The 17,783-nt window shown below is 40.0% G+C and overlaps 1 protein-coding gene across 5 annotated transcripts in view; it reads right to left on the bottom strand.

Moving 5' to 3' along the window:
• The window catches only part of LOC131245658 (inositol-tetrakisphosphate 1-kinase 6), a 29,053-nt gene extending 16,604 nt beyond the window's left edge, over positions 1-12,449 (bottom strand). The window contains exon 1 of one of the 5 annotated variants that reach the window (XM_058245262.1): positions 12,201-12,449. In XM_058245262.1, coding sequence (XP_058101245.1) covers positions 12,201-12,329 — 129 coding nt within the window. In that variant the 5' untranslated portion in view covers positions 12,330-12,449. The remainder of the gene's footprint in view (positions 1-12,200) is intronic. The other 4 variants (XM_058245258.1, XM_058245261.1, XM_058245259.1 and 1 more) reach the window with 4 other exon arrangements.
• Positions 12,450-17,783: the final 5,334 nt, after the last annotated feature.

Below are 17,783 nucleotides of genomic sequence, written 5' to 3'. Positions count from 1 at the left end.
CAAGCATTTAATAGAAAGTATCGTCAACGAAAATCCCTTACATTTAGAGAACCCGAACTACGTAGCAAGCATTTGCAAAAAAAAAAAAAAGAAGATGCCGGAAAAAGAACGCATCCCAAAAAAGTAGCAGCAAATTATAGAAGAAGAGAGCAACAAAAGCCTTTTGGGAAAAGAATAGAATGCTGGGCCTGCGGGGAAACTGAACATATAGCACCAAAATGTCCTCATAAAGAAAAAAAAAAGGTAAAAGGAATATCCATGGTAAACACCATATAGACACCCTGGAAGAAGCAAAAGCCTTTGATATACTTTACCCATCAAAAATACAAGATTACCTTAGCGATGATGATGAATCAGTCTATAGTATAGTAACCATAAGCTCAAACGGATCAGAAGACTTAACAGAAATACCCTATCAAAGCAAAGAAGAAGAAGAAAACTTAGAGCAACCGCAAGTAAAAAAATTGTATGATGAGGAAAATAACGATACCCAACTTAAATATCAGACGATGGTTCATCAGAAGAAGATGTGATGCAGGACAATTAACCACTTGCTCTAAAAGCTTGAACTGTTAGAGTATGGCAAATTAATCTCTTTATCTCATAGACCAGGCTCCACATCTCATGGGTTTAGGACATCGGCCGAACCCCCTTCGTAGGCCCCAAATCACATGGACCGCCCACCCCAAGTGTGTACCCGCATCCCACGGGCTACCTCACTCGAGCCCGGTGTGAAATGCGAATTAATCACCCCTAGTGAGGAGTCTCAAATACGAGACCTCCCCCATGGGCCCCAAATCACAGGGTCACCCACCCCGAGTGTGCCCCTGCATCCCACAGGCGACTCCACTTAAGCCCAATTTGAAAATGCCACTGCATTAATCACCCCCGGTGAGGAGTCTCGAACACGAGACCTCCCACTCTGATACTAATTTGATGTAGGACAATTAACCACTTGCTCTAAAAGCTCGAACTGTTAGAGTATGGCAAATTAATCCCTTTATCTCATAGCCCAGGCCCCACATCTCATGGGTTTAGGACCTCGGCCGAACCCCCTTCGTGGGCCCCAAATCACATGGGCCGCCCACCCTAAGTGTCCCCGCATCCCACGGGCTACCCCACTCGAGCCCGGTGTGAAATGCGCATTAATCACGCCTGGTAAGGAGTCTCGAACACGAGACCTCCCCCGTGGGCCCCAAATCACATGGATCACCCACCCCGAGTGTGCCCCTGCATACCACAGGCAACCCCACTTAAGCCCAGTGTGAAAATGCCCTTGCATTAAGATGACGAACCAGAAAGATTTAACTATGAAGATGCCATTTATACCTACACGGTAAAGTGGAGACCTAAACAAACATATCAAGAATATGATTGGGATCCTCCACATCAAACAGACCCCGCTCAATGGTGCAAATTCCAGTTAATCGAATCAAAACAACAACAGACATGTTCTCATTGCTGATATAAGATTGGAGGAAAATATGGTGATGATGAAGAAAGTCTTTACATGTCAGCTAACTATTGTTACCTTCACTATTGCAGAAGCTGCTTTTTAGTCGAAATGAGAAGAGAGAAAGGCAACACAGGATATGAAGCAGTCCTTAAAGGATATGGGCAATTCTGGATGGAGGTTGAAGAAAATCTTGTAAAAAAAACAAGAATTATATCAAAAATTCCAAGAGACAAGAATAACCGATAAAGTCGTATACAGCCCTCCATGCCTTAGACCTTTATCGCACAGAGATAAGCGAATCTTAGCCGAAACAGGCCAACTTCCCGATCCATTAGATAAAGGGAAGAAAATTGTTGAAGAAATAACCAATGAAGAGCCCTCAGATGTCGAAGAAATAGAAAAAACAAGAACGAGATCGTTCATGGCAGAATGTCAAAATTCTCCATAGCTCTACACAAGATATCGATACACCTACTATCATATCAAAACAAATCCCTACGTAGGCGTATTGATATCTCGTGTAGAGCTATGGAGAATTCTGACATTCTGTCATGAAGGATCATTCTTGTTTTTCTATTTCTTTGCAATCCGAGGGCTCTTCATCAGTTATTTCGTTCTTGTGGAAAAGGATGATAGGGTGTAAATATAGGAAAACATAGGGTGGATGGTTCACTAAGGAATTGTCCCGCTACGAAGTATCATTGGCTTGGAAAGACATTGTGCAAGCGACAGAGCCCGTCAAGAAAGGCATATCGTTTTCAGTTGGAGAGGGATCCCGCGTCAGATTTTGATTGCACTAGTGCACATATAGGCCCTATGGCGAGATGTTTCTTGAACAAGCTACCATTGCTTTGGACAAGGAAGCTAGAATCTTTGAGTATGTCGAGGTAGTGGGACCTCAAGTGGTATGGATTTTGGCATGCCATACAAACTTGTTAGATTCAAAATCTGATGAAATGACAAATTTAGGAGCTCCTTCAGGTCCAGTCGTGGTTTTCATCTATTCACAATGCTTGGTTGTGGAAGTGGAAGAGGGACAGGAAATTTTAGATTGAATCATTCTATGAGGCAGTTCATGCCCTGATCAGGAAAGAATTCAAAGATCCAACTGAGAAGGTGCGGGGTTACAAAGGCCCTCCTAGGATAATGGCTTATGCATGGTTGGTGAGAAGAATAGGGTGCTCGAAGTAGACAATCGATTGATGAGGGATATGATCATTCCAAATGTCCATACCATGTGTCTTTGGGAGGTAGTGTTGGTGGAACATTTCTTCATTCACTGCATTTTTCGAGAGCATTATAAAAGCAGTTCCTCAACATATTCCACTGTAGTTGGGTGATGCTTGGAACTATTGACGGTCTCTTCCTAGTTTAGCATGGAGGGGGGGTTAGCTTTAAAGGATTCTTTCGAGGCTCTCCTTCATGGCCTTGATTTGGTCAATTTGGGGCGAGAGCAATGAAAGATGCTTCCAGAATCACCAGCATGATCTTGTCGAGGTGTTCAAGAACGTTAAGTTGGCCATCATTTCTTGGGTTGTCTCTTACCTCCTTTTCTTCTTTTCACAGCAAGAGAGTGTGATTCAAGGTCTTGCCACATCAATACGATGTCAGGAGGGAGGGCTTGAGAGTCGGATGAAATCATGCATGCTTGCCACATGGGGAGACAGTTCGCTCCACTGCAGTGGTGGCAAAAGAGAGCGGCTCGAGGCCTCGCCACATAGCTACGTTGTCAAGAGAGAGGGGCTTGAGGGCGGTTAGAGCCAGGTAGGCACACCATGTGGCCCAATAGGTGGCAAGCTTGCAAGAGTTGTAATGATGGAGGCTAGGCTTGTAAGGGTGGTATGGCACACCTAGGAAGAGGCTCAAGTGACAATCGTTGGTTCAAGTAGGTGAAGTGTGATTGTTGGAGAATCTCACACGTGTCCCAGCCCTACCCTAGCTCATGCAACCATTACATGTGCCTTACCTGAATCATGCGAGTGTCCCTTATGAAGTGACTTGTGTGGTGGAATAGCCCTTTTTTCTCACATGTGCATCCATAAGGCCTTTATCAACTAGAGGGAAGGAAACCAGGTCTTTTGCGTTGGTGGTCTTTGCTTAGAAGGAAGATCAGGCAAAGGAAGGAGGGGCGTTTCTTCTTGCATGGCAGGATGATTCGTTCAACAAAAGGCTCTTAAGGGAAGCATTAGAAATTGAAGCAATCCAAGATACTAAAGGAAGCATCTCTGAATATGGTCTACCATAGCTAGCCAGAAGATCCTAACTTCAGCATGGAGGTTACAATGGAAGAGGCAATGAGCAACAATCCAACTAAGTAATGGATCATGGATGCGATGAAGTGTGTAGGAAGAAAGATCAATGTCTGTTTTAGTGGACGCAAAGAAGACTATGTCACATTGTTGCAATGGGTGTCACATGACAATCAGATGTGTCAAATGGCAAATCAAAGGAAGACTCAAAGGTCCCCGAAAGGTTATGGGGGGCTTATAAGCCTTGCTTCTGAGGTTAACTACAACTCAAGTAGTATCTCGAGAAGAGAGAGGAAGGGAAGGAGGTGAAGATTGGTGCCTAAATGAAAATCTTAAGCTTGAACGTTAGAGGGTTGGGTTCTCAAGAGATGAGATTGCATATCAGAGATATATATCAAAGGTTGAAGGCTTAGCTGATCACCTACCAAGAGACCAAGCTTCAGGACATCAACTGGTCTCTTTTAGACTCATTGTGGGAGCTAAATCAAAAGCGCAGGTTTCTCTTGACGTAGTGGGGTCTGTTGGGGCATCCTGGTTGTCTAGGATTCAAATGTATGGACAAAGGAAGACTGGCGGTGCAGTGCTTTCTCTATCTCAGTGGTACTGAAGGATTTGTCTTCCAGTTTCAAATGGATGTTCATGACAGCATACAGGTCGAACCAAGTTGAGAAGCAATCGAATTTTTGGGTAGAGCTAGGTGCATCTTGTGGCAAATTCAACAGTCCTTGGTGCGTGGGAGGTGATTTCAATATAATCAGATTCACATCTGAAAAATTCCAACGAGTCCAGCAAAGGAAGATTAACATGTAGCATTAAGGACTTCTTAGCATTGGTGAATATATTTGAAATGATGGACCTTCTGATGGGTGGGAGTCGGTCTCACTTGTCCAATGGGCAGGAGAAGGCAGTCTGCTCCTAGCTTGAAATAATTTTGGTGTCAACAAGGTGGGTGGAGAAATTTCCAAAAGCTTCACAGCTGGGCCTTTCACAGCCTGCTTCAAACCACTGCCCAATCCTGTTAGAGGTAGACAAGGATGACTAGCTGATGAGGACATCAAACCCTTCAAAGTTTATCAAAGATGAAGGCGGCCGACGAATATATCTTTATGGCTCGACGATGGTTCGTAGTACAACCAAGGAGGATTTTGAAGACCTTACATGTGTCCCTGTATTAATTAAAGGCCCCACATTAGGAGGACACACGTGTAGGATGAGTTAAAAGATTGATATGTTATGCAGGATTTTTATTATTAATATATATTTTTTTAGAAAGCTTTATTTTGAACTTTTTTTTTTCTTTTGTTATAGGGGTAGTTTAGTCATTTTCTTTTAAATCCAAATTTTATAAATAGAGTGTTTTCTACCCTAAACTTAATAACGATTTTTTTTTAATTTTTTAATAAAAGCTTGGTGCCTCTTTCTTTGTGGTAAGATCTTCTCTTCCTCTAATCTCCCCTCTTCTAAATTCTATTTCTAGCCCTCCAACCTTCTTCTTTTCTTTCAATGCCTAGTATTCTTTGATTGCTATTAACCCTGAAAATCTGAGAATTGATCCCAACCCTCTCAGATTTTTCAGTCGTCCATATTCCAGAAATCCTTTGATTTCCTAGACTAGAGAAGCTGTATTGATTGTTAAATTGAAACCATGCAAGATTGGGAGGTCTCATCCCTCGCTAGATCCAATCCACGCATGATTTGAATACGATACTACAGGATTGTGATGATGGTCTGCAACTATTGCATGTTTCCTTTGTTATTATCTTTACTATGATGTGAAATGCTGAATATTTCAATTGATTTGTTTAATTTATTTCGCTGGATTATTTCTGCACTCACACATGCATTCTAGTTTAAACCATCCTGCATCACTAGCGTTTGAACTCATGTGGCTTGAAATGGAGGGATTTTCAGACTCAATCTGGAAATGGCAATCATCCTTCAAGGTGGATTGTTTTGTGGGCTTCCGTTTAAGCCTAAAGTTGAGACTTTTAAAAGGAAAAAAAAAAAATTTAACGGGTGGAAGAAAGAGGTCATGGGGAACCGGGAGGCGAAAACTAAAATTATTTTGAAAGGCATTCGAGATATCAACATAAAAGGAGTTGAGTTAACAGACGAAGAAAGGATTTTGAGGACTGAACTATCTCTTGAGTATGCTAATCGCTTAAAGGAGGAGGAAATCAAATGGAAGTATAGGTCAAGAGCAACTTGGCTCAAGGAGGGAGATAAAAACACTAAATTCTTTCACAACATAACAAGTGCCCGAGCTAGAAACAACAAAATTAGTGCCTTAGAAGTGAGAGGCAAGAAAGTGGAATGGAAAGACAAAATATGCAGGGCACTGGTGCAGTTCTACAAGGACCCCCTAAGAAGCGAAGGGTGGAAAACACCAAGGTTAGACAACCTAAACTTCAACCACCTCTCTAGCACTATAATTGAATTCCTTGAAAACCCCTTCTCTAAGGAAGAAGTCAAAGTTGCAGTTGACTATTTGGGGACAGACAAGGCTTTGGGTCCTGATGGCTTCCCAATGGTCTTTTATCATGTCTTGTGGGCCTTTGGTGAAAGGAGACATGATGAATTTCATGAAGGAATACTACGAAAGGGGCCGCCTCTTAGCAAAGCTTTTTTTTTCATTATAGAGAATGTGATATTATTGAAAAAAACCAAAAGGCAATTAGCCCACCCTCTCAGCAAAGCTAGGGGGCCTCTTTATTGCAATTATTCTTAAGTTGGTAGGTACGAAAGAATTAAGGATTTTTTCGACCGATCAACCTCATTGGGGGGGGGGGGGGGCCTATAAATCCTTGCAAAACCCTTAGCGTCCAAATTTCGAAGGGTCCTAGAGAGCATCATCTCGAAAAGCCAAAGTGCTTTCATTGAAGGAGTGCAGCTCATGGACAACACACTCATCAACCACGAATGCATGGATTTTCGTCACAGGGATGGAGCAAAAGGAATAGTTTGCAAATTGGAGCTGGAAAAGGCATATGATCATGTTAATTGGAATTTTCTAGATTACATGATGGGTTAATTGGGCTGCAGTTTAAAGTAGAGAGGTTGGATGCAAGAATTCATGCAGTCAACCTCCTTTCCTGTGTTGGTGAACAACCCCCCCAAAGGATTCTTCAAAAGCTCACAGAGCCTTTGTTAAGGGAACCCACTCTCCATGTTCCTCTTCCTAGTGCTAGCCGAGGTTCTAGGCAAGATGGTGAAAAAATGCAGGATGTTAATCTCATTTATGGTTTCAATGTAGAGAAAGCGAGTCCCCCAATATCCCACCTTCAGTTCACTAACAATACTTTCCTACTTTGAGAAGCAGATGCTAACGCAATAAACAATTTAAAGAGGTTATCAAATGCTTTACGATGGTGTTAGGTCTGAAAAGTTAACATTGCTAAGAGTGAAATGCTAGGGATCCTAATGCACAAGGAGGAGGTGGAGAGGATGGTCTCCCACTATGCATGGAAAAAGATGGCGAAGCATTTATGAGATGTTGTGGTGGAAAGGACGGAAAGGAGGAGGTAGAAAGGATGGTGACTATCTTTAGGTGCAAGGAAGGGTCGTTCCCCTTGACCTATCTTGGTCTTCCCCTATGCATAGGAAAGCCAATGAAGCATTTATGTGATGTTGTGGTGGAAAGGAAGCTATCAACATGGAAGAGCCTATACTTGTCTTTAGGTGGCACCTAACACTAATCAAAGCAATCATGTCAAACATGTCTGTGTGATGTAGGATAATAGAAACTTTAACTACCCTAAGATGCAAGATGAGATATCAATTTACACATTAATTTCAGCAATCAACATGTAAAATCAAGCATATCCACATAATAGATTCAGAAATTCAAATTTATAACATGAAAGTCCCAGGCTATCAAAACGCAGTGCACGAAAATATAAAATAATTCAAGAGTGGCCCGCTTGGAAGTAGGGACTTCCAATCTAGCGTGGGTAGTGCAACAACCATGTGGATAGACGATGATGCAATCAAAATTCTAATTTTGAGAAAGTTTCATAAAAAAATCATATTTTTATTAGAATTTTGGATTCAGGGATGGAGATTTAGGAATTGGGTTTCTAGGGATTCAAAGGAAATATTAGGGAGGTTTTGAGATAAATCAAAGAGGGAAAACACCAAACGGAGGTGTTGAGACTCAAATATTATATATTTAACCCTTCAATTACATTAGTTATCCTACCATTTAAGTGTTAATTTGATTTAATTATATACGTTTTTGTCATGAGATGTGATTCAAAAGCCTACAATGAATATGCGTTTGAAAGGATGGATTTAGAGCTCAAAACAAGATAATGAAAAATTAGAGATTTGGAAGTCATTAATGAAGAATTCACATGTTAAAGATCCAAGGAAACCAAGTGAAGAATGAAGGGAATCGAAGATTTGAAATAAAGAAACTAAGGAAAATGAATCCTAAAAATTCGGGGCCAGAAAAATCATATTCTGAAATTCTGGGGTCAAAAAAACATAGTTCTGAAAAAAAAATTTATAGAAACAGACTTCGATGACATCGAAGTAAGTTTCGATAACATCGAAGTAAGTTTCGATGCCATTGAAGCTAACTCCGATAACATCGAGAAAATCATGAATTTTCTCAGTTCGTTGCTGGACAAATTCATACACTCTTTGATGTCATCGAAGGAACATTCAATGTCATCGAAGGCGCCATGAAGGAGCTTCGATGTCCTCAAAGGTTCTATCGAAGCCGCGATAACTGCATAAATTCAAAGTCGGTTTACAAACTTTTCCGAGGTGGTGCAAAAGATTGAGTTCCAAAACTATTTAAAGGAGTCCCTAGGCTATTCCAAATCATCTCCTAGGGTTTGGAAATGGAGAGAAGGCAAGGCATATATAGAGCACCGACAATGTTCTTCTACTTCGGTTTCTTCATGAGTTCTAGTAAATCTTTTAGTTTTTCTTTTGTTTTTAAGTTAACTATAACTAGTTAATCTCTTAGCTAAGGCCAAGGGATGAAGCTTGTAGTTAATTTCAATGTTTAATTTGTTAAATTCAATGCTATTACCTTGAATGATGATAGTAGATTCGTTTGGTTTGAATTTACTTTGAAAGTCTTTCAGTTGTTTATTTCTGGATTCATTGTGCACTCTGGGTACAATGGATGCTCCGATTTAGCAATTGTTTAGCCTTGATCTAGAGAAGGAATTAATATGTATAATTGATTGATCCAATGATGCCTAGGGGTGCATTGGATGCTTTCAATTCCCTGCGATTGATGTCCGAGTGCTTAATGGAAGAACCAGTCAATTGAAATCATATTCATCTTAATACTTAGGAATGGTTTAACTGCTCTATCATCCGACTGGATAAATTAGGACTTCGATTCCAATTGTGTTATTTTATATTGAAGCAGCAAATTGATGTTGAAATTATTATAAGTGGATTCCTGGATCCTTAGTGTTTTATCTTTATTATTTATTTTTCCTTTCATATCGTTAGATTAAAATCCAACCAACCAAGTTAGACTTAGATTAGCACTAGACCGTGTTCCCAATTACCCATGGATTTGACCTCAGTCTCACCGAATTATTACTACAGCGCAACCCTGCACTCGGGGTTAATGAACAGGAGGCCCACACATGACTGCCCATATGGATGCATGCGCGTGTACGTGCGGGTCCACACGTAGATAGGAAAGAGGAAAGAGAGGGAAGGTGGATTGGGTTTTTAATGGGTTGGGAATGTTGTATGGGAAAGGAAAAGAGGATGAAAGAGAAGAATAAGAATAACTTGTTAGAGAGGAGAAAGAGTACGAGTGTACCTTGAGGAATCTACCATCAATCAAACCTCTATCCTTCCACAATTTAATTGGGAGGGAAGGTTTCTAAAACAAACATTAAAAAAAAATGAGGAAAATTCCTTTTCACAAAAGAGATTCTCTCTCTTCTTCTTTTTTTCTTCTCAAATCTCCACTAGGATTCTCTCCTCCCATCCATAAAGAAAGCTGCGTTGATGTGGATGGTCGCCTCCATCTCTGGCAGAGTAAGTCCTCTGATGTCCCCATCACAGTGTACTTTATGTCCCTCCTTAAATGTTCCAAATACGTCTTGCACAAGTTGGAAAAGCACATATGGGATTTCCTTTGGAAAGGAAGGGAAGGGAGGGAGAAATTTCACTTGGGAGGGGGGAATTTGGAGTTGGTGAACCAAGCCTTGATGCGAAAATGGTTTCAGAGATTTGGGGAAGAAAAAAACTATGGAGAAAGGTTAGTATAAGTATGGATGTCAGGAGGGAGGATGGTGAGTTAAGACCTCATCTCTTTACAGAGCATCACACATTTGGAAGTCAATCTCTAATTTAAAGAGCAAATTCCACGAGTAAATCAGGTTTGAAATTGGTAGTGGAGGAAGGGTGCAGTTTTGGGAAGATGCGTGGTTGGGTGAGAAGCCACTTCAAGTGATATTCCCACGGTTAGCAAGCCTATCATCGGAAAGCAACATTCCAATCTTGCGGTGCTTCTCCATTAGGGCAGAGTTATCATTTGGTCTCTTCACCGTAGAAACTTGCTCGATGGGGAAATTGAAGACTTTGTAAAGCTCCAGGGCCTTCTTCAGGGCTGCACCTCGACCTAGGAGGAACAATATAGAATGCAATGGAAGGCAGATAAATCGGGGCTTTTCTTGGTTTGCTACTACAATCTAATTCGGACCTTGGCAGTGGGAGGAAGTCATGCATGCACATCCTTCATCTTGTCCCATGGTATGCCCCCTAAAGTGATAGCGTTTGCTTGGCTAGTTAGGAGAAAAAGGATGTTAATGGTGGATAATCTCCAAAAAAGATCTATGGTGTTGCCCAATATATGTGTGATTTGTTACGATGGATGCAGAATCAGTCACCCACCTATTCATTTATTGCCCTTATGCCCAAATAATGTGGAGGACAATTCTAAGAATATTCACTATCTCATGGGTAATGACGGAATTAGTTAGGATCCTTTTCTTCACTTGGCATAGCGTTGAGCTAAGGAAGGATAGAAGGGTGTGTTGGAGATTGGCATTATTAGCAGGTCTTTGGGCCTTGTGGGGGAGAGAAATGCTTCCGGAATTCGAGCACCATGGCAATCAAAGTATCTAGCAAGGCAAAGCTCCTTGTAGCGGAATGGACCTATTATGTAAAGGAGTTGGTTACTTGTGATCTTTCTTCCTTTTCGAGGATGTAATTTTCTTTTATGTGCTTTGTATTTTGCACCATCTCAGCGCTTTTCTTTTCAATGAATTATCATTAGCCTTCAAAAAAAAAAAAAAAAAAATCTTTAAGTCCTCTTGGTCTTGTTTGTAATCTTTATGAGGTTTTTCCTCCCTTTCCTGATAAAATTGTTGCGATTGCTCAAAAAATTAATAGTAGGAAAAGAATAACAAATTAAGAGTACTTACGATGCGCTCAATAGCACTGGGAGTTACATATTATCTCCTACCACTAAAAGGCTTGGCAGGAATCTAGCAACTAGCAAGCACTCAAAATGCTAATTTCAAACAGCCATTTTGAAATGTGTGTTAAGATTCCCACCCACCATTATTGGAAGGTGGGAGCTATGTGCGGCCCAACTCCAACTCCATGGAAAATTGTACTCACACAATTTTTTTCCAGAGCAACCACATATTCAGCCAGCAATTAAGAGGATAAATTCTAAGGAAACTTAATATATAAGATATTCCATTGTATGAAGCTTCATTTATTAAAAGATAAAAATGAAAAAAAAAAAAAAGCCCATTTCCTTAAATGTATCTGTGTTATCATAATGTTAATATACCAAAAAAATAGTGCACTCAAACATCAAATTTTAACGGAAATTTCATGGAATTAAAAACATAGAAAACCTTTGATACTGAGGCAGAGTGCTATAGTTGATGCCTAGACACTAAGATCGCAAGCATGGCATGCAATTAAATTAAACCGTCCAAATAGCAGGTCCTTATTTAGATGATTCAGCAACCTGAAAATTATACTAATTTGATTTCCTAGCTGATGATTGGTGGACATTTACCAAACAAATGCCCATCAATCAGCAGTTAGGATTGTTCAATCAATCTGACTTTTGGATGATGACCTATCTACAGTAGGTCCCGCTATTTGGACAGTTGAATTTAGCTAATACACCCAAGTGTACAATTTCTGAGTGCCTGCATATCAACCATCACACGATTCCAGTATGAAGCTCGGAAGAAAGACCCATTTCTTTATTTTTAAAGAAAAATCCATTTCCTCAGATCTATCAACACGCTTATAAAATTAAAGAAACATGAGAAATAAGAATCCAATCATCGATAATTTGTTTTCTACCCTACAATCTTGTACAAGAAAAAAAAAAAAAAACATTTTCTCGGCGTATTAAGACGCTTGAACATTTGCAGAAATGTCAAATAGTTACATATTCGATCGTCGATTGGGAATAGAAATTCTACCATATATAACAAAAGAAATTTTCTTTTCTTTTTCTTTCTTTTTTTTTTTTTTTTTACCGTGTGGAGCTTTGAATACTGAAGTCTACGGAGCAAAGCCTCAGCGCCAGGAAGGAAATGAGTATTTCCGTCGTTGTCTTCAGCGCAGAGGAGGGATTCGTCTAGCAATACTCCTCGTACGGCGCCCATTTATACGTATTTGTCTACAGTCTGTTTACGCGGAGAAACGAGAGCTGAGAACTGCTGCTTCCTCTTCCTCGTCTTTTTATGTGCGGAAAGGAATACTGTTGCGTCGACAGTACGCATAGTGCGTTCAAAGCTCTCTCTTCTCGTCTGGCTACTGAAGTGACGTCACCACTTTTTGTGGGCCCACTACGATGTATGTGATATATCCACACCGTCCATCCAATTGAAGAGATCATTCTAGGGCATGAGATAAAGAATTAGGCATATCCAAAGCTTAAGTGAACCCCACGGTAGAAAATAGTAGTGATTGAACGACTACCCTTAAAAACTTCTTAGGGCCACAGAAGTTTTCGATCAAGCTGATAATTGTGTTTCCTTTATTTTCGTGTCTTTTTTAACTTATAAACAGGTTGGGTAATAAACATCATGGCGGGCCCTACGAAGGTTTCAAGGGTGGGGTCACTGTCCCCGCTATTTTCTGTAATGGGTCCAATTGAGCTTTGAATCTGACTTTTTTCTTTTTTTGTCAGCTTGTTTAGTACACAACATAACACTGTAAGTTCACACTTCACTGTTAGCCACCCCTCACAAAGCTTTGGATCTGACTTATCCTTTGGATCATGCCCTAAAATGATATCTCGTGGATATAACACATATATCATGTTGGGCCCAGAGAATGTGGTGACGTCACTTCGCGTTGGCTACCGTCGGGTAACCGATCCGCGTCCGAGACGCGGATTAGCTATTGAGTAGCGAGACTCGCTGCTGATGGTGAGGTCACCAAGTTCTGTGGGACGTATCATATTGTATGTGTCGTATCCACATTGTCCATCCTGGAGAGATCATTTTAAAGCATGATCAAAGAATGAGGCAGATCCAAAGGTGGAGTAGACCCCATCACATAAAACGGCAGGGAGAGTTGGCAGGGAGAGTTACGCCCAGGGTTGAAACCTTCCTAAGGTCCACCGTGATGTTTATTTGAGATCCAAGCTATTTATAAGTTAACATATACATTAAAGAAGGGAAAACACAAATATCAGCTTGACCAAAAACTTTCTTGGCCATTAAAAGGTTTTATCGGTGGGCATGACTCTCTCCACCGTTTACTGTGATGGAGTCCACTCGAGATTTAGATCTGATTCATTCTTTGGCTCATGGCCTAAAATGATCTCTCCAAATGAATGGATGGGGTGGATAAAAAACCATGCATCATGGTGGGACCCATGGAACTAGGTGACCGAAGGGGCTGTTTGCGCTTGGGTTTAAAGGGAGCGGGTTTTAACATCCCATGATCCTCATCGCAACGTCACAAAGCCGGGAAGCCTCATCTTGGAATCCGTACCCGGACATGGGATTTCCGCATTCCTAATTCCTACTTGGGTCGGTGTCATTTAGAACCCACCATAATGTATGTGTTTTATCAACGCTGTCCATCCATTTTGAAATATAACTTTGGAGCTTGATCCCAAAAATGAGATGGACATAAATCTCAGGTGGACCACACCATAAGAAAAAAGTAGTGATTGAATTCCACCATTAAAAACCTCTGGGGGCCAACTGTAATGGTTATTTGACATCTAACCCATTGATTAGGTCATGAAGACTTGGATGAAGGGAAAAAATATGTATCAACTTGATCCAAAACTTTTGTGGCTGCCAAAAAGTTTTAAATGGTGGCCTTTCAATCAACACTGCGTGGTCCACTTGAGACTTGGATCAAACTCATTTTTGGGCTCTTACCATAAAATGATATGGAAGAACGGGTGGATGGCATGGATGAAACACATACATCATGGTGGGGCCCACAGGGCACCAACTGATAGTGGTAGGGTGATTTGCCTATCCATTTCCACTGCAGATGCCAAGCCACGCTATTAAGCGACAATCCCTTACACCGTGTAAGATTTATCTCACTTAAACCCATGTAATCCCATGCACCCAGGGTGGCACAATCCCTTACACCGTGTAAGATTTATCTCACTTAAACCCATGTAATCCCATGCACCCAGGGTGGCTCAACATTTTTGAGGGCTTTAGGCAAATGAGGCTTTTTAGTTTAAATTGATATTAGAATTTATTTTTTTGAAAACTTAATTAGCAATAAAGTAGGTAATTGTGGTCTTAGGTTATAGGAGAAGAATTTATTGAGAATGATGTTATTATTTTAAAAAGAGACGATAGAGTTAGGCTGTTATTATTCATAGTACTAGTTTTTATGATTTATTTTTTATTTTCAATTTCAAATTTGTAAACTAATTTTTAGATGTTCCTATTTTTTATGTCTTTCAATAAGTTTTATTTCAAAAATTTTAGGCTTTTTTTTTTCTTCTTCTTAATTTTAATTTTGATATAATATAGAACCTTCATAATTAAGAAATTTTAATTTTGCTATAATATAGGGCTTTCATAATTAGGGGGCCTTAAGTGATTGCCTCACTTGCTTACCCCTTTGAGCTGCCAAACACCCCCTAACTTCAGTAGTGAGTCTCCCTACACAACCTATCAGTGGCTAATCTGCTTCCGATCCATTTAGAGTCTCTTTATCTCGTCCAATCAAAGCTCCTCTGTTTGGCATCTCTATTAATTAGACCTTATTTACTTATTTTAAAAAATATAAAGCCCCATCTGAATATACCAATAAATAAGCAAGGCACAAGTAGCTTACTCATAGGTGAACAAAAGTAACAAATAATATTATTTAAAGATGTAATAAGAGGATAACATATAACTTCGCTACATATAATAAGTTATATATTAATAGAAACTAAAATTTGAATTAGAGAATCATTGAAAATTTAGATTGACACATTAAAAACTTGGATGAAATTATTACATTTTATTAAGACCATATAAATAAATAGTTTGACTGATTCTCTAGGCTAAACTAATTAACTGGTGGGTCATAAAAGCGAGCTCACATTTTCAAAATGCTTATAATGTGGGGAAAAAAATACTTAGGATAATATATTCAAGCCAAAAAAATTATTTTCTTTGCAAGATATATTTATAATGTCGTAAGGGAAAGAAATGCAAAAACAAATAATTTCAAACTAAAGTTATTTATTTATAAATCATATTCTCCAACATACGTGCCTCATCAATGATTAAAATTCGGCTAATTCAAAAGTAACTTCAAAGCTGTATAATTATGTCTTCATCGATAATTGTCATTGTTGGCTGCTATTTTTGGCACTGGGGGTGTACGCGGGCGTTCCAGAATTGAAATTGCAGCTTCAATTCAAACCGAGCAACAATGACCCCAAGTGCTAAGATAGGCAGATGCGTAGTGTATGACCGAGATTTGGTGAGATTGATCACCTATTCAGTCACTCACTCAATGTGTAAAATCAAATCAAACGATAGTCATATGATGGAGTTCATCCTCTGATGATGAGTTGCGCATTTGCCTTTTATACGAAAGGATTTTTCAATACAAATAAATATAAATGAGAAAAGGATTCTTATAATAAGTCGCGAAGAGCAGCTGCAAAACACCTTTTCGATTGAGGAATTGATTCCAGCAGACGAGCATATGCTCAGATTACAACTAAAGATTACCAACTACTTGGTTATCTCTACGGATTACACTACGGGATGTAAACAGCAAGCTGAAAAGCAAAAGATTGCACTATGACATGTAATTTGCTTATCAAGAAAAGCAAAGGATTACACTATGGAATGTAAAATGATTAGTAATTTGAAATGGTAATTGAAAGATATATTTCGTTTATTTAGTTTGGTATGAGATGGTTTTCCTTGCTAAATTCTTCTTCTATTTATAGCTTTAATTCATTCATGTAGATCCTTTTCATGTTCCAACGGTTACCATAATTGTTCAACACTATTTGAACTTCTGCTTCTCCTCTTGCCACCTATCCGATAACCGCTCGCACACGATTGCTCCTTCATCGGCCGCTTAAGCATTACACGACACCATCTAATACGCTCCAGCTATGGTTATCGAGAAATCTTTTCCGAACATATCTGCAAATCTTCAAATGCACCATGTGTATCCGTACAGATCACATGTAACTCCCCCTGATTGGTTATTGCAAGAGATGGCGATAATGAGGATGAACATTGCCCCCCACGTCGCTTTGCATTTAGAAAAAGGTAAAAGCGACATGCGACCCCTCATTAACGTGGCATTTATTGCCTAGACATGTTATCAAAGCGTTAACCGACTTCGGCCAACTCACCGTAATATGTTAGTGATGGTTGCACTTTATCGAAAACAATGGATGAATCCCATGTAGACATGTGTATTCATCTGGTTCCTAACAAAACCATAATGATGCCCTAATAAATACTTCATTCTCTCGGTTGATATAAGCACCATTTCATATTCTTCTTTCCTCCTTATGCTTCCATTTCTTTACTCTTCTTCTCTATACTCCATATTCTCAATCTACTCCTCAAGCAACGGTCACATCTTCCTTTTCTACTCCTACCTTTCATTAAACAGATTTGATGGCAGTGATGGATGCACTTGCCAACAAGTGCGTCGACAAAGCAATGTTTTAATCACCCCTGGGAGATTATCTTTGCCCGGGTCTCGCGTTTACTCCCTCGACGAAAATGGAGGAAGTCTAGATGATGGATCTTATATTCACTCTCTCCCCTAGGGAAACATTGCTAATTCAATCCGGTTTCATCCCTCATGTTGCAAATGCTCTGAAGAATCCTCGAGCATGGCCGAGACCACTCCTAGAATGGGAAGCCTGGTTCACTCACATTCCTCCCAGCATGAAGCAACTTGGAGAGAAATAGGCATTTAAGAACAAATCAAGCTCTCCATCCATGATTACTTCGCAGTTTCGGCTCTTCTCCTTGCAGCTTCAGCATTCTGGAGCACATTGACCAACACCTTCTACTTTGGTTGTAGTCTCATGAGCCCAACTATTTTTTATGTTACGGCTCTGACTCAATTGCTTCCATTTTGCGAAGCAGTATATCCAAGTTTTGCACATAGAGCTGGCGAAGGCTTTCCAAATAGGAGTGTGAAAGCTCTTCATGATTGACCGATCTGCTAAGATTACAATAGGAGAGAGGGAAGGAGACGCTGAGAGAGGGAGAAGGAGACGTTAGGTCAGAGCAAGTAGGTGCCCTTTCAATGCAGCTGCGTTTCCACTACCCTCTCCCATATTCAAAATGGATAGCTATTGCCTGTAACAAAGTAACCTGTGACTTAAAAAACACCTAATTCCTCCGTAATTCATTAAGCTCCATTTGTGGTTTAGGTGGACCACATGATTGAAAGCAATGTACAGGGCAGGGCAATGCTCTCCCTCCAAACTATTTCCATTAGTCTGGCCGGTGGCCCCCTTGAATTACGGATGGGTATGATATTTAGGTCACATGCCTAAATATTTGTAGGGAATCTAATGGTTGGAGTAGATTTCATATAATCATTACAGAGAGCCCCGTAAAAATAAGCGTGGACGTCTTTATGTTAAC

This window comes from Magnolia sinica, chromosome 5 (assembly GCF_029962835.1).
Source record: "Magnolia sinica isolate HGM2019 chromosome 5, MsV1, whole genome shotgun sequence".
Taxonomy (NCBI): domain Eukaryota; kingdom Viridiplantae; phylum Streptophyta; class Magnoliopsida; order Magnoliales; family Magnoliaceae; genus Magnolia; species Magnolia sinica.
This window is presented reverse-complemented; position numbering and strand designations above follow the sequence as displayed.